The sequence below is a fragment of the Brassica rapa genome, chromosome A06 (genome assembly GCF_000309985.2).
Source record: "Brassica rapa cultivar Chiifu-401-42 chromosome A06, CAAS_Brap_v3.01, whole genome shotgun sequence".
NCBI classification, from domain to species: Eukaryota; Viridiplantae; Streptophyta; class Magnoliopsida; order Brassicales; family Brassicaceae; genus Brassica; species Brassica rapa.
Genome location: NC_024800.2, coordinates 11053286 through 11070984, shown reverse-complemented (window position 1 = coordinate 11070984; position 17699 = coordinate 11053286). Strand labels below are relative to the sequence as shown.

Below are 17699 nucleotides of genomic sequence, written 5' to 3'. Positions count from 1 at the left end.
TAAAGTGTTCAAAATACATACGTAAGTAACTAATTGTTGAAATTATTACAAATAATGATTTATGGTAACTAGTTGTTGAAACTATATAAAGAGAAACAAATTGATCATTTTTTATATTTAAAAATACATACAATAATAAACAACAAACCGTTTATATAAATCAATATAATGATTTTATATTCTAATTTAAAAGCATTATATTTATATAAATTATCATAATAACTATTAACATCTCCTAAAATTCATATTATATGCTTTATAAATCATCTATAAAAATATTAAAAATTATATGTTTTGGCTTATTGTATATTTTAAATTATTATAAAATTTTGTAAGTCATCTATAAGAGCTTAAAATCAAAGCTATATATCATATTATATATTAATTGGAAAGTCCTTTCAGAGATTTTGGTTATGTGTTGATCATTTATGAAGTCTCAAAAAATGTTATAAATTAAGTGTCGATAATTTATTATTTTTATTTATTTTTATTAGATTTAAAAGAAAAAAATAAGTCTATAAACAGTTAATATCACTTGCCAAAAATCTACATAATATTACAAATAATTATTTATGACAACTAATTGTTGAAACTATAGAAAGAGTAATACTGTTTGATCGTTTTTATATATTTATAAACTACATAAAATAGTAAACAAAAAAAGTTTTTTAAAATCGATATAATAATTTTATATTCTTATATAAAGCCTTATATTTTTATATGGCCTTATATTTGTATATAAAGTATTATAATAACTATTAATATCTAATAAAATTAATACATCCTTTTTAAATCATTTACAACATTATTTATCTTGGCTTATCATATTATTTAAATTATGATAAGAGGTTTTAATTTATTTATACAAGCTCATAAATTAATTTATAAAATCTATTTTTAAATTTCATTTTCTATTAAATGATAAATCACTTGATTGGTTTTTTATTAGGAATTGATCATATATAGAGTTTGAGAAAAAAATATTATAATTTGATTTGTTAATGGATTTTCAATTTTTATTTATTTTGTGAGTACGAAAATTAGTTCTAGAAATAGTTTTATCAGTATCCAAACGACCTAATTAAATATGTTATTTATATAATAGCAATCAGTTTCAGTATTATATACCCTCAAAAATTAAGTAATTTTATTAAAAACTGAATCATGAATATTATACATAACTAATTTATGTACAATTATCAATATAAAATATCAAAACAATATTTAAAATAGTCATATTTATATATTTTTTTCAAACAATTATTATTAGAAAAATATTTAACAGAAACACATAATGATAAAAACATATTTTAATTTGAAAAATTATAATAAATATATTGTTACAAAATATTCAAATCCTCGAAACCGCGGTCATCCACCTAGTAAGATATTATTTCAAAACCTTACTTAAAATTGCTTGTGGTCGGTCCCACCTGAAATTTGGGCCGAGCTTATGAAGAGTAAACTTGAAACAATGGGCCTAGAGTTATTAAAATCATAAAAGAGTATTTTGATCATCGATTGGAGAAGAAGAAGAAGAAGAAGAAGAAGATGGGGACGGCGGTGGGGCAGTGGCTAGAGGAAGCGCTGCTTGATCTCTGCGGGAAACCGGAGTCCGGTTTGAATTTCGATCGCGATGTAATCTCCGGTCTAGTCTCCTATTGCGATCTCGCTCAGCCTGTCGATGCCAAGGAGTATCTCGACGTAATCTCCGATTCGATTCCAAATTGATTAGTGGGTTTCTAGAAATTAATTAGTGATTTTGTAGATATAGGTTGTTCAATTTCGTCTTTCTCCCCAATGAATCTAGATGATCTCTTGTTAAGAAGTCAACCGATTATTATAATGAACACTTCGTCTGTTAAATCGAATTTTATCATTTAGTATGGAAGAGAAACCAGATTAGATGAACAAGCTTTGACTTTGAATGAGTCACATAGTTTGAATCTTTTTTTTAGATATGGTACTAGCTTTACATGTCTTGAACACCATTCTTGCAACTACTAGAACAACCTAGCTAGTGTTCTTGAAATAACTTTAGGATACAGAAAAGAATGTAGCAGCTAGCTTTTATTAACGCAAACATTTGAGTAATTTAGATTGGGAATGCAGTACTTGAGGCTGCTTAAGGAGAGTTGTGCATCGCCGAAGTCTGATTGAGAACATAAGTTATCTAGTCCAGAGTAAGTAAGTAAGTAGGACTGATTGACTTTATTGATGTTTTTGTTCAGAATATTATTGGAAAAGAAGGCAAAAGCATCATTGCAGAATATCTACAGCGAAGAGGATACAAAGAACCATCCAGCCATGTGGCAAACGCTTCAGGTCCTGAACTGCAGATGTATGTTAAACCAAAAGTTGATTATACTGGAACCAAGAAGCCGTCGAAAACACCGAAAGAGGGAACCTCTTCTAATCAGCTACCTGGAACTGCAAAACCAACAGCTCCGGCCCCTAAAGTTAACCCTAAGAAGAAGAAAGGGGGGAAAGTGATCTCACTAGCAGAAGCAGCGAAAGGGTCGATAGTTTTTCAGCAAGGCAAACCGTGCGCTTGTCAAGCTCGCAGGCACAGATTAGTGAGCAACTGCTTGTCCTGTGGGAAAATAGTGTGCGAACAAGAAGGAGAAGGGCCTTGCAGTTTCTGCGGAGCGCTTGTGCTTAAAGAAGGAAGTACATACGCTGGGCTGGAGGAAGGGTTTACTCCAGTATCTGATGCTGATGTGGCAGCTGAGGCCTATGCGAAAAGGCTTGTGGAGTATGATAGAAACTCTGCCGCACGTACAACGGTTATCGATGACCAGAGTGATTACTATGAAAGTGAGGGTAGTAAATGGGTTTCTCAAGAGGTAGGTATATACAGTGTCTCCATTGGTAAACTACACTATGTGTTTGTTTCTCCCATTGACTTGATATATGTGGGTTGTTTTACTCTCAGGAGAAAGAGCTTTTGAGGAAGAAGCGAGAAGAGATTGAAGAAGCTGAACGAGCCAAAAAGAGCAAAGTGGTTATGACATTCGATTTAGTCGGCCGTAAGGTATTTCTTATAAGTCCCATGCTTTACTACTCGTTTGAAACTAGGATGTAACATTTTAAACATAAAGATAATTAGATAATACGGAGGCCGTAGCATCGAAATGTTCGTTGAAGTTCATTTTCACCGACTCAACTAGCTCGCTCTCTCCAGTGTTACTAATTCATTTATTCTGCTTGTCCTGGTTATTCTGCATTGACAAATGATTCATTTGAAGTAGTCTTGATTCATTATTTGACTCACAGGTACTGTTGAACGAAGATGATATATCAGAACTAGAATCTGGGAACAGGATCTTGGGACCACCCGAGACTAGACCCGTGAACAGAATAAAACCGAATCCAACGGCAAAACTCATTCCAATCTTCTTAGATCAGGGACCAACCGAGAAGAAGACAAACATTGGTAGCGCCTCCAAGAGAGACAACAAGAAAAACAGGAACGGGTTGTGTTTGGAGATCACAGGAAGGGTACAACATGACAGGAGCGAACTTAAGTACTTACAAGCCGATCCATCATCAGTAATCGATGGGCTTCATGTAGAAGATGGTGGTGAATGTTCCTTAGATTACGACTGATTCTTTTGTTTTCAGTTTTCTATATACAAGTCCCGGTTTACCGAACCGGATACTTTACTATCTTCTTCAGTTTTAAAAGTCAAAACAATATTTATCCTGTTGACTCCACGTCGGATGAAAGATGGCTGATAAGCCGTCGGTCAAGAATCACGTGTTTGGGTAGCTCTTTGATCACTCGTTTGCTTACGTGGCTTGATTTAATTGGCTAATGGTAAATTCTCCCGGTTTTATTTAGATAAGATTATTCGTCTCAACGTGTAATGTGTTCCCACCTATCAATATCCTTTTCTCATAGCACTATGTAATGTATATCTATATTTTTTGGTTTAAAAAGCACTTAGATTTTATTTTGAATTCGTCACCATGAGGAATAGAATATGTTCGAATATAAATGAAAGTTAGTTAATTAAATCATAAAACACATTTGTGTGAATAAATACATGTGCTATAGCATATATGTACTTATAGATAGAAGAAATACTGTTGTAAGATTGAGATCAATCTATAATGTTATGAAAAAATACTTGATGTATAGATAATTTTACTCGGTATGACATCATAAGAAATATTTTTTTCTTCAACTACCAAAAGGTAGCACTTTGCAAATTATAGCGCTGTTTGATTGAATCCACCTACCCACGGTGAAATTCAAATGCAATATAGATACGGCATTAAACTATTAATGAATATTATAACTATGATTAAGACAATAAACAATCCTCCACCCTTAATAAGTAATGAATAGTGGCAAGGTCGATAGAAAAGCAATATTGATATGATGCGACACAAGTCCCTTTGTTATCCACACCTTTTTCACCAAAAAAACTCCTTTAATTTAAATATAATAGTATAGAAGAATTTTTATGACGTCACCCACCCATGACTTCTTATAATGGAAAAGATTCCATCTGCCCCCTACCAGAAAATCGGAAACTGGCTCATTTATATATATATACACACACATGCAGACGTATTTGTTATATTAACTGAAAATCGGAAATTGTTATATTGTTTTCATTTGGCTAATTTGTTTTGTTATAAATTAACCGCAGTGACAATGTTATTATTATATATGCTGTCACTAAAAATATAGTACATGTAACTGAGAATAAAATTCAGATAGTTAATCACTGAGTGTCAAGCTAGGGTTCTTTAAGAGTAAACGGGAAAATGTACTAATTACCTCCATATTTTTATCCTAAGCATCATACAAACATAAGCGGAGATTATATATATATAAAATCTAGTTTAAATATATAAATGCTCTTGAAACTTTAAAAACACACGCATTACTACAACTCACAATGTAGTTACTCATATAAGGGAATTATATATAGATATTTTATGCTGAAAATTAAAAGTAGTAAAAAAAAAAATAATAGAAAATTAAAGGTGTAACGTTTGGACAAAAGATGCCACCAGAGCCTCTGGGAAAAATGTTAGATGGTAAGATGTCTATATCAATAGCCACATTTATGTGCAAACGATACCGCAAACGCCATGTGGTCTCTTTAAACGCAACGCTATGTATCAATACAAACCAAACCGCCAGCTGTACCAATCGCTGTATGCATGTTACTGCGTTTCTGCGGAACGTGGAATTCAGGTGATTGGTTAAAAATAGATTAAGGATTAAACAGGTAGAAAATCTTGTTTATATTAGAAGTAAATTGGAATCGAAAAGTGAGTTCGATTAAGGAATCGAGTTCGTTATACAACAAGGACTGAAGTCACTAAATTTATATTTACAAATTTCTCTCTAACGCATCTAGGGATACTAATGGTACGTTGGGATAGTGGTTTGGTGTTTGGAATAGGTTCTATTCCACCCGTAATTCATTTTTGGAAGGAATATTTTACGCCAATGCATCAGTATTACCGTCGACTGGTCTCGGTCCTAGAGAAATTATTTGGGCTGAAAGTCCATACATTTCTTGATTTACAAAAATAACTATAGAAATAAAAAAATAGTATTTTATTCAATCGATTAAATCTTTCATTTATAGTCAGGGAGTAGTGTGAATGCACTCGTTGTCCATATTGATAAAATCATATATTCTGTTTTCTCATATGAGATCACATGTTTTCTATGACCCGAATGCAGTTCGTCTCGTCTCAAAGCATTCAATATTGTCTAGACTGCATCATCCTTACTTGTTGATCATTCAAATACGATTTCCATTGATTATGGATGCAAGCTTATGATGCCTCTTTCATCGTTAAATTTTATCTTCTAGTAAACCAGCCTTTATTATTTGTTAAATTTATGAATTAAATAGGTTTGTTTTTAAATCGAACTGATATTGTAAGGATGCGAAATTAACCTTTAGCTAGCTGTTTCCACCAAAACTCCTTCAAAGTGTACTTCTTAACTTTAGGACTACTACGTGACTTATTATTGTCACATTAATAAATCATCATTAAGGTAAATATTTTATAAAACTTTCAAAACCTTTTAGCCTATATGTTTAGTTAGCTCGGTTTTAATCTCAGTTTTCACATTTGATTTTTTTTTCTTTAACATAATGGTGTAATCAATATATTTCTGAATTTGAATACACATTTTGTCGGATAAGCTTCAAAGATTACTTAGCAAACAATTTATTCATAAAAGAAATTTGGTTAACTAATTCTATTAGGTTTAGGATAAAGATAAGGTTTCTAGATCATTATGTAATAGGTAAAGTTAAGGATCCAATTACCTGTATAAGGAAATCTTAATATAAGGTGATCTCATAAGAAAGCATAAGAAAGTTAAGAAGGATAATAAAATGAAGAAACTATTTTATACTTGCTTTGCATTCACATATGTTCTATGTGACTTTATTTGGTATTAGAACCAGGTTATTGTGAGTGCATTGTTAAAAGCGTTCTATGGTGGATACAAAGGCGTTGGTCAAGACTCGAGAAGCTGTGCCCGACGCAGTGGTCTGTCTGATGCTAAGCTCGACGAATTACACGGTTTGGGAAATGAGGATGAAGGTTCTTCTATGAGTCCATAAGGTATGGGAAGCAATTGAACCAGGATCAGCTGAAGACAACAAGAATGATATCGCTACAGGTCTTTTGTTTCAATCAATTCCCGAGAATTTAATATTGCAAGTTGGTGAAGTATGTTATCCCAAAGAGATTTGGGGAGCTATAAAATCCAGAAATCGTGGCGCAGATAGTGTAAGAGAAGCTCGGCTGCAGACCTTGATAAACGAATTCGAATGTCTAAGGATGAATGACTCGGATTCTATAGATATCTTCTCAGGAAATCTATCTGAACTTGCATCTAAAGCAGCCTCGTTGGGACAGAGTTTTGAAGAACTTAAGATCGTAAAGAAGTTTTTAAATGGTCGTCCCCAGAACAAGTATATTCAGATCATAGCCTCTCTTGAACAAGTGCTAGATTTGAATACTGCTAGGTTTGAGGATATTGTTGGGAGACTAAAAGCCTACGAAGAACGTATTCAAGATGATGGATCGTATGAGCAGCAAGGTAATCTTCTATTCTCAAACTCTGAGAGCTCGTATGATCAAAGTGGGTCAAACAATTCGAGAGGAAGAGGGAAAGGATGGAATCGTAGACGTGGTCGAGGCAACAGAAGAAGAGGACGAGGAAGAAGTGGTTCACACGAGAGAAGCAAAAGAAGAAGGACTACTCTCAAATCCTTTGTTTCAATTGCAAAACGAAAGGTCACTTTGCTTCTGTTTGTCCCGATAAGAAAGACGATCAAGAACTCAACAAAGCTGAAACAGAGGATGCTGATGTTTCTCTCTATATGCTTGAAGTGTTATTTCTTAACGAAGGGAAAGTCTTACTGAAATCACTTGAGTCGAGTAAGAAAGAAGATGGAATGTGGTACTTGGACAACTACACAAGTAATCACATGACCGATGAGAAGTCTTACTTCTCAGAGCTCAATGATAACGTTAAAGGGAAAGTAAAATTCGGAGATGGTTCATGCGTGGATATAAATGGCAAACACTCAATACTTTTCGAAGGAAGAACATGAGAACATAAACTACTAATTGATATATATTACATTCCTGAGTTGAGAAGTAATATACTCAGTTTAGGTCATGCAACATAACAAGGCTGCGACGTTCGTATGAAAGATAACTATCTAAAGTTACGTGATCCAAGTTGAAGGTTGCTAATAAAAGTGTTAAGGGCTTCGAACAGACTTTACAAAGTCTCTCTCAAGGTCGGAAGCCCTACATGTCTACTCGCAAAGATTAAAGAAGAACCGTGGAGATGGCACGCTAGATTCGGACACATCAGTTTCAAAACCATAAGATCCATGGCAGCAAAAGAGATGGCTAAAGGATTACCTGAAATACAAGAAGTAAAGCAGATATGCGATTCTTTCTCGGTTGGCAAGCAAACTAGACAATTGTTTCCTTCTGCTACTGTGTATAGATCAAGTGGTGCGTTGGAGTTATTGCACGCTGATCTTTGTGGTCCGATATCCCCTGCAGCCTCATCACATAACAAATATATTTTTTATGGTAGATGACCACCATACAAGATACACGTGGTCCATCTTATTAAGAGAGAAAAGTGATGCGTTTGAAAGATTTAAAACTTGCAAGAGTCTTCTTGAGAAAGAAGTCGACAAAAAAAATCATAAAGCTTCGTACGGACAGAGGTGGAGAGTTTACCCCAAAGCATTTTCAAGAATTTTCAACAGGGAAGGCATCAGACGTCACTTAACTGCACCTTACACTCTACAACAAAACGGTATGGTCGAAAGAAGGAATCGTACGTTGATGGAGATGAAAAGAAGCATGTTGAAAGCAACGAATGTTCCAAACTACATGTGGGGTGAATTGTTCGTCATGCAACTTATCTTATCAATTGTGTGCCTACAAGAGCTCTAAAGAATCAAACTCCATATGAATGTCTTAAAGGAAGAAAACCAAGTATTGTTCATGTTAGAGTCTTTGGATGTATCGCAAATGCAAAGGTGGATTCGGCCCTCCTCAAGAAGCTTGACGACCACTCTCAAACGTTGGTTCATGTAGGAATAGAACCGGGTTCCAAGGCTTACAGATTTTATAATCCAAACTCCAAGAGGATAGTCGTAAGTAGAGATGTGATTTTTGATGAGCAAGCTTGCTGGAATTGGAAGGGAGCCGATAAACACGAGCAGTTTAACTCTGGAATGTTCCGTATGACTTGGGGATCGACCCTAAACGAAGGGAATGAACCGTTTGTGATTGGTATGCATCAAGGAGAGAATACTACTGATGAAACAAAGCACCTCGATGCGAACTCAGAATCAACACATACAGAAGAAGAAAGTGAGCAAGCCGCAACACATGGATCAAGAAGATCAAGTCGTCAAACAAGCAAACCAAGTTATCTTGATGACTACATCTTACTTTCAGAGATTGAATGTGAGTAGCTACTTCTCTCTATCAACGGTGAACCCGTTAACTTCCATGAAGCAAAGAACAACAGGCAGTGGCACATGTGAAGATGAAATAGACTCTATCAGTAAGAATAATACTTGGACGTTGGTCAAAAATCCAGCCGGAGTCAAGATCATCGGTCTCAAGTGGGTATTTAAGATGAAAAAGGAATGCATATGGATCAATCAACAAATTCAAAGAGCGTCTTGTAGCAAAAGGATATGTACAAGACCATGGAATTGACTTTGATGAATTGTTTTCTCCAGTAGTCGACTAGAGACGATAAGACTTTTGATTGCTTTGGCTGCTGCAAATAAATGGGAGATTCTTCATTTAGACGTCGAAACGGCTTTCTTACATGGTGAATTGAATGAAGATGTCTATGTTTCTCAGCCTGAAGGGTTTGAAAAGAAGGGAGAAGAAGATAATATTTTCAAACTCTCCAAGGCATTGTATTGATTAAGACAAGGTCCACGTGCTTGGAACACAAAGCTCGATCAAATTATCAAACAACTTGGATTCAAAAAGTGCTCAAAAGAAAGTTTTGTGTATCGAAAGAAAGATGGAAGAAATCTACTAATCGTGGCTATATATGTCGATGATCTCTTTGTTACTGGAAACTCAGTTAAGGAGATCAAAGACTTCAAGAAGGACATGTCGAAGAACTTTGAGATGTTTGATTTGGGTTTATTGACCTATTATCTTGGGTTGGAAGTAAGACAGAGCTCAAACTGCATTATGATCAATCAAGAAGCTTATGCTCGGCGTATATTGAAGGAGGCTGCAATGGATGAATGCAACTCAATGTGTATACCAATAGAGTTTGGTCTACAACTCGCCAAAGGATCGGACGAATCCGAAATCGATGCAACGTTTTACCGAAGAAGAATTGGCTTCAAATATCTTATGCACACAAGGCCTGACATGGCGTTCTCGGTTGGTATCTTAAGTAGATACATGCATTCGCCGAGAGCATCACGACAATGCACTGAAACAAGTGTTGAGGTATTTGAAAGGAATGGTCAGGTATGGATTGTCATTCAAGCAAGGAGGATTTACGAAGCTCGTTAGATATAGTGACAGTAGTCACAACACTGATTATGATGATGGAAGAAGTACAACGAGACATTTGTTTTGTCTTGGAGAAACGCCAATAACCTGGTGTTCTCAGAAGCAAGCATGATGTTCTCAGCAGAATTCATGGCTGCAACAGAAGCTGCGAAACATGTCATTTGGCTACAAGATCTGATAAGTAAGATTACGAGGAGAAAGATGTAGAAGACGCTGATTCGTGTTGATAACAAATCAGCTATTGCACTATCCAAGAATCCCGTGTTCACCGTCGAAGCAAACACATTCACAAACGGTTTCACTTCATTCGTGAACAAATTGTGCAAGACGAGAGACGTGGAACACGTACCTGGAACAGAGCAGAAAGCGGACATCCTAACTAAAGCCTTAGCAAGAATCAAGTTCAAAGAGATGAGAGAGCAGATTCAAGTTCAAGACCTTAGTGAAGATGGTTTGAAGCTTAGAAAGGAGAATGTTGGATAAGCTTCAAAGATTACTTAGCAAACAAGTTATTCATAAAAGAAACTTGGATAACTAATTCTATTAAGTTTAGGATAAAGATAAGGTTCCTAGATCATTATGTAATAGGTTAAGTTAAGGATCCATATTATCTATATAAAAAAATCTTAATGTAAGATGATCTCAAAAAAAACATAAGAAAGTTAAGAAAGATAATAAAACGAAAAAACTGTTTTATACTTGCTTTGCATTCACATACGTTGTCTGCAACTTTACATTTGAGTATGTAACTACGAATTTTCAATTATAAGAGTAACAAATTCCTAAGTATATATTTGAATTTTGGTTTGATATTTTAATTGTTAAAACATATGGATGTAAATAGTAACTGGCTTAATATGCTTATCATAGCATTTTTATTTCACTTAGCATTTTACATACCTTTATGTTTTATACGAATTACTATTATACGTTAATTTCACTTGTAACACAAATTATCATATGAGATACTGGCAGCTCTATGTGTCTATTTTTGGTGTATTTTGAGCATAGGGAAATTTATTATAAGGCTAGAGACAAGTGGTCCAAGAAAATGAAGAAAGTTGTAATTTATCTGTAAAAGCTCTGCTGGTTACAACTTACAACCTCGCACTTTAAGCTTTTTAACAAAACCTTTATGATAAATATCTAATCCTTCACTACGTAATTTTAATGTCTAGTGCCATCTATACTGATTAAATTCCTCCTAAATATATACTATTAAGTCTTTTCGATCATTGAAAATTTAATGGTGCTTACAAATAATTTCCTTATATTTTCGTAAACATGTTAGTAGCTAGTAATAGATCAATTTGCATTTAAGACGTATATATATACATATATATCTTTTAATTAATTCTATATCTGAAATGATATTTTCAAATTGGCAGACATGTTTAAAATTCTATATCTGAAATGATATAGTTGAGAATTCTGTGTTGACGACGTCTAGTTTAGAATGTGTCATGAGATGTAATTTTTTTCAAACGTGAGAAGCATTTACGATATCTAATACTAAAATTATTTCTTAGAAATATACAGTTCTTCAACTTGTATTTTTAATATATTTTACGATATCACTGTAGATAGATTGTTGGAACAGGATATTCAGATTCTTTTTTTTTCTCACACTGCATGCAAAACTCAAAATATTTTGGATACTAGAAAGATATGTGCGTAGAAACAATTACAAAATACTTGGAACATCAGTATAGCGTTTGTCAATATATATACGTTGAAGAAGTTATAAGAAAATCTTAGGGATAGCATGCAATGGTATCTTTAGAGAGGCATTTTTGAGAATTATGTGTGTTTTGTAAGATATGTTTATTTTTAACCTCCTTGCATGTTTAAGAGTTATGGCTCGTTGAAGTATAATAGCAACCCAGAGGCTTAACTTTTCACGGGGGTCGTCCTTTTGTCACCTATGAAATTAAGGACAATATTTATAGATTTTATTAGGTATGGATATGGATGTCAGGTCATCCGACCCCGAAGTTAGTGGCTGTAGATGTAATACTGATCAACTACACTATGTTTAGACAAGTTCCTGAATTTTTTTTCCGACATGCTTATGCATTTAAAGCATGACTTCATACGGCTTAGTGGTCAGTAGCGTGTATTGGTTTCTACATATCCTCATGCGACGGTAACCCTCCAGAGTCCGCATATGAGATTCAATGTTGAGCCATATCTATCCCATAGGAGAACTCACGTTTCGAGAAATCCCAAGTGGGAAAGCTCATGCATGCTTCGGAAGACCCTTTACTCGCTCCTAATTCTTGGTGTGAGGAAGCCTGCATGGAAGGAATTACCCATCCACATGCGTGTCAGTGTTGCATCTGTATTCGTCTGTTTCTGAAAAAGAGGAAAGTCGCCTCTAACATAGTTTAATAATATACTTATACATCTTTCAAGGAAAAAAAAACATAGTTTAATTATACTTATATATATATATATGTATATATGTATATATTACCATATACATAGTTTATGGTAAAAAAAATTGTATATGCTCTAAAAATGAATGAATAGTCAATTCAGAAAACGAATTTTGAATATTGTGGTTGTGTAATTTTTATATAAAAATATGTGCAACTAGTTCAGTTGTAATCATTAATTCCTACGACATTTAAATCATATACCAACAATGAATACATATCCGCATTTTTAATCAAGAATACGAAATTATCCTTAAACATATGATAACTGATTCAGTTTTAATTTTTTATTAATTAAATATAGTATAGCAAAACAAAATCTATTTGCGATAACTAAACAAACAAACAAAGAAACTGAAGAAACATAGGTGGACGACTCATAAAATGTATCAATTGTTTGGGAAAATTTATGGTATTATGAATTATAAGGGTACGTACATCGTTTGAGAAACTCACATAAGATTGGATAGATAAAATGGTAGTATTTAATATACTTTAATTAATAGTTTAAACTTAAATTAAAATGAACTAATTATGAAGTGTCATGTGTTATGAGAGTATCTCCTAAAAAATTGTTAAGTTCTTAAACTATATCTTTTAATTACTCTTTCTTCTTTCTCTTTTCAGTTTAAAATTTTTTTGATGTTTTTTTTGAGGAAGGGCTTAAATTTTTTTGATGTTTGATATTATTTTTAGATATTACTAGTTGCTCTAACATCGTCTAAGAGAATCTCCAATTCATTGTTATTTTCACCTTTATAATAATATTTAAAGGTGAAATTGCTACAACTCACATCTATTTCTTCTTTTATAATAGAGATATTTCTCTTTACTTATAGAGAAAGAAATAACATTTTTCTATTTTTTACTCTATATTTAAAGATTACTATTATAAAAAAAAATATTGGAGCATATATCACTTTTATTATAGAGTTTCTCTATTTTAGAAGTTAAAATAGTAAATACATTGGAAATGATATAAATTGATGAGATTGATGTTAGGAACATTAAAGATGACAGATTGACCCCCCTCTCGTATCATACATTTAGTTAATGAAACATGCCCAGCCTGTTTTGTACAATAAGCTAAGATATGTTACATCAAAGGTACCAATCAATTTCTTTGTATTAATATAAACTGTTTCGCAAAAATGAAACACATTTCTTTCAAATCCAAATCCTCAATTGATTTTCTTGTCTTTATGCCGTTCTGCTTGTCTATCCAATTAAAACAAGAACACGTAACTATAACAAAAGTTTAGTTTAACATCTTCAAATTTAAGATAGTTTTTAACTTAGCTAAGAATAAGAAATGGTCTAACTATTTGATTCCACCTACAGTGATCCCTTTCCCGTATTTTGGGTACATAGAGTATTTATCAAAGACAGATTGTCGTAGCACTATGAGTTTTGCATTTGGATTCGTCTGCGTCTATAGTATCCCGATGTATTTTATTCATTGATATTCAAATAATATATATCTTTTATAGAGAAATAATTATAATTTACACGACGCTAAATAATATTATTTAATTTAGATTGACCAGTTGTGTTTTTGTCATTTTACATTTATGCATATAATCAATCTATTTGATCCCGTCTTAGGTGGGCGTAGACTTCAGTCTACAATAGTTAACTAATTGTACAAACCAATTGATTAGTGAATTAGTTAAGTAATAAACTAAAGGAAGTAATTATTCAAGGTTGAGGCGCCCTAGCTGTGCCAGTTTTTTGTTTTGTTATTGAACCCTAACCAAAAATATTAATTAAGATCCCATTACACGAAAGCAAGTACCATCATCATCATCATATATAATCATTCATATTTATCAAAGATTTTTGTACAAATAATAATTATAAGAGAGGGAATCCCAAAGCTATCATCATCCACATTGATCTACGATACTTTTGATTCATTAGGTCTTCTTTTTAGTTTTTATATTGTTAACTAATGTAAAATAAATTGTAATTTATAGTGCTATATTTTGTTTAAACAGTTGAAATTATTTGCAAACGAAATATGCAATAATACAAAACGTCAAAGGAGTTTTATAATATGCATGTAAAACAAAACTATACCATTTCTTCGAATAATACCAGCGAGGACCTGAATAAACATATTATTTGTATATATAGCAGTAATATAATTTTGAAGGATCTAATATTAAATGTTATTTGTATATTCCAGCGAGGACCTGAATAAACATATCATTTATATACTTTCATTTTAAGAATATTAAAACTCTGCATTCGGAAAACACGATTCAGCTTTTGCTAGTGGTGTTACGTTTAGGTCATTGTATTGGAGATTTGATCTTTGATTAAAAGTACCAAAGAGAATAAACTTGGTTAAACATTAATTAATATTTAAACATATGAATATGAATAATTATGATAATGTATTTCCGGCAAAAGTAGCAGGGGAAGAATGATTACGTGAATGATGTGGGACCCAATGTTTTGAAATATATTTCTAAATATTTGACCAAAGGAGGAGTTTTTAAGAGGAGTGTGGGGCCCATTACCTTCGCGTCGACCTCTTCATTGTCTTTATGGAATGAATGATAAAAGAGGACACCTCACGTGGACTCTGCAGCCACAACGACTCTCTCCAACCATATCTTTCATACACTATTATTATTATCAGAATTAATTCATATTTTCTGTATTTGATTTTTACTTATTTATAGTAGTAAAGATTCTTATATATGTATATGTAAAAAAATTTCTCATTTATTAACGCAACGTTCTGATTTTCCCCTTTTAACTAGTCGTGAAAAAGTGTTTTCCTTGTACGGTGAATATTGTTGTCCACTTTTTTACGGTGTGGCTCTTATCTATTCATTTTTATTATTATACATAGAAGTAAGATAATATGGAAAATGATTATATTAAATCGTATTATTTTCTATTTTTGTGATGTAATAATGACAATTTTTTTTTCTTAACTCTTAACGAATTGATTTGACATACAAGCTGGAAACTGACGTTGAAAGTTTCAAAGCTAGGGTTAGATTCAAACTATATTTGCTAATTACATGAATCCATCGATCAGTCCATTTGCGTTGATAAAATGATACTTTTGTTTTCTTCAACTATTAAATGATACTCCCATTGTTGACGTTTCTCTTCTTATGTGTTTCTTTTATAATTTTTTATCGTATATAAAGAAGTGACGAACATTTTTTTGTTGCATAAAATAAATAAATATGCAATGGGAGTTTTTATTTTGTTTTAGTTCTTTATTTATTTTTGAAAATGTTTTGTAAAGCTCACCCATATAATTTCCACTCATGATCTTTGTTTCTTTAAGCTTTTCTTCACATTCCATATCTCTCTCTCTCTCTTATCCTCTCCTTCTCACTCAATTCCTTGGAACGTCTTTTCTATTATTTTCCTCACTTTATATATATGCAAAAGCCGTCCTCTACTCTCTTAAATGTCATAATGGACGGCGGAGACAACGTTGGAGGAGGAGATGATCACAACCGTCACCTTCACCACCACCATCACCGGCCAACTTTCCCTTTCCAACTCCTCGGAAAGCGAGACCCCGACGACAACAATCAACAACAACAACAACAACAACAACCTTCCCCCTCCTCTTCCTCATCTCTCTTCTCCCTCCACCAACACCAACAGCTATCCCAAACGCAACCGCAACCCCAGCAGCAAAAGCCACAACCGCAGAAAGACTTGCAGGTAACGCAAGAGGAAACAGCGGTGGTCGTAGCTAAAAAGCCGCCGCTAAAACGAGCGTCGACGAAAGATAGACACACGAAAGTAGACGGAAGAGGGAGGAGGATAAGGATGCCGGCGTTGTGCGCAGCTAGGGTGTTCCAGCTCACAAGAGAGCTCGGCCATAAATCCGACGGTGAAACCATCGAGTGGCTTCTTCAACAAGCTGAGCCCTCAGTTATTGCCGCCACCGGAACAGGAACTATCCCGGCGAACTTCACTTCTCTCAACATCTCTCTCCGTTCTTCAGGCTCCTCCATGTCTCTCCCTTCTCATTACCGTAACGCAGCTTCCACTTTTAGCCCTAACAACATCTTCTCTCCATCGCTACTTCAACAGCAACAACAAAGAAGTGGTGGTGGTGGGTTTCTTCATCCTCACCATCATCTACAAGGACGTGCAACGACGTCGTCTCTCTTTCCTGGTATCGATAACTTCACACCAACGACGTCTTTTTTGAACTTCCATAATCCGACAAAGCAAGAAGGAGATCAAGATTCGGAAGAGTTAAGTCCGGACAAGAAACGAAGACTCCAAACGACGTCGGATTTACATCATCAACATGATCAAATCGGTGGCTATACGCTTCAGTCTAGCAACAGTGGTTCTACCGCTACAACCGCGCAAATACCAGGAAACTTCTGGATGGTTGCGGCTGCGGCGGCCGCAGGTGGTAATAATAACCAAACAGGAGGTGGTTCTGTTGGTAGCGGTGGAGGCAGTGGCGGTGGAGAGCCTGTTTGGACGTTTCCTTCTATTAACACTGCGGCTGCTGCCTTATACAGAAGTAGCGTTTCCGGCGTTTCAGGCGGTGCGGTTTCAAGCGGTTTACATTTTATGAATTTTGCAGCGCCAATGGCATTTCTTACTGGACAACAGCTTGCAACAAGTAGTAATCATGAGATCAATGAAGATAATAATAATAATGAAGGAGGAAGAAGTGACGGTGGTGATCATCATAATACACAGAGACATCATCATCAACAACAACAACAACAGCATCATCATCATAATATTCTCTCCGGTTTAAATCAGTACGGACGGCAAGTTTCCGGCGAATCTCAGGCTAGTGATTCACTTGGTGGCGGTGAGGAAGATCCACAAGATTAAAAACAAACACAAAGAGAACAAAACAACTAATCGTGGTTGACCCGGCGGCGCCGGTGGTGGCGACGGCGTTCGCCGGCTGTGTAATACTTTTGATTTGCCGTTATTTTTTATTTTTTACTTTCTGTATTAATTTTTTTTTGCTAAGTTAAAAACAAAAATACGTGAGAACGTGAGATTTTTTTTAGTTTTGATTTTTTTTTTTTTACTTTGATTTGAGTTTTTCTTGTGAGTGAGTGGGTGATTAAATAGTACACGGGATTTATCTGTCAGGTTTTTTGGATTTTGAGGAGAATATGACACTTTTTATCATTATTGCTTTTAATGGTTTTA

General features: G+C 34.2%; 3 protein-coding genes across 3 annotated transcripts; all 3 read left to right on the top strand.

Annotated features, from left to right (window-relative positions):
- Positions 1-1473: 1473 nt before the first annotated feature.
- Positions 1474-3901, top strand: LOC103873224 (activating signal cointegrator 1). The gene is made up of 4 exons (XM_009151645.3): positions 1474-1704; positions 2232-2846; positions 2936-3034; positions 3277-3901. Exons 1-4 carry the CDS (start codon positions 1552-1554, stop codon positions 3607-3609), a joined length of 1200 nt encoding a protein of 399 aa, XP_009149893.2. The 5' UTR covers positions 1474-1551; the 3' UTR covers positions 3610-3901.
- Positions 3902-5389: 1488 nt separating this feature from the next.
- Positions 5390-7610, top strand: LOC103873362. Its single transcript, XM_018659604.1, has 4 exons — positions 5390-5440; positions 6447-6591; positions 6635-7192; positions 7291-7610. Exons 1-4 carry the CDS (start codon positions 5390-5392, stop codon positions 7608-7610), a joined length of 1074 nt encoding a protein of 357 aa, XP_018515120.1.
- Positions 7611-15602: 7992 nt separating this feature from the next.
- Positions 15603-17699, top strand: LOC103873222 (transcription factor TCP14). The gene has a single exon (XM_009151644.3). The coding sequence runs from the start codon at positions 15933-15935 to the stop codon at positions 17367-17369; it is 1437 nt and encodes a 478-aa protein (XP_009149892.1). The 5' UTR covers positions 15603-15932; the 3' UTR covers positions 17370-17699.

Bases quoted from the DNA above. Each gene is read 5' to 3' on its own strand.
- LOC103873362 (XM_018659604.1), top strand. From the start codon at position 5,390: ATGGTACGTTGGGATAGTGGTTTGGTGTTTGGAATAGGTTCTATTCCA. The intron at 6,592-6,634 runs GTTCTTCTATGA...CAATTGAACCAG, and splicing joins TTTGGGAAATGAGGATGAAG to GATCAGCTGAAGACAACAAG. The intron at 7,193-7,290 runs GCAACAGAAGAA...GCAAAACGAAAG, and splicing joins GAATCGTAGACGTGGTCGAG to GTCACTTTGCTTCTGTTTGT.
- LOC103873224 (XM_009151645.3), top strand. From the start codon at position 1,552: ATGGGGACGGCGGTGGGGCAGTGGCTAGAGGAAGCGCTGCTTGATCTC. The intron at 2,847-2,935 runs GTAGGTATATAC...TTTTACTCTCAG, and splicing joins GTAAATGGGTTTCTCAAGAG to GAGAAAGAGCTTTTGAGGAA. The intron at 3,035-3,276 runs GTATTTCTTATA...TTTGACTCACAG, and splicing joins TCGATTTAGTCGGCCGTAAG to GTACTGTTGAACGAAGATGA.
- LOC103873222 (XM_009151644.3), top strand. From the start codon at position 15,933: ATGCAAAAGCCGTCCTCTACTCTCTTAAATGTCATAATGGACGGCGGA.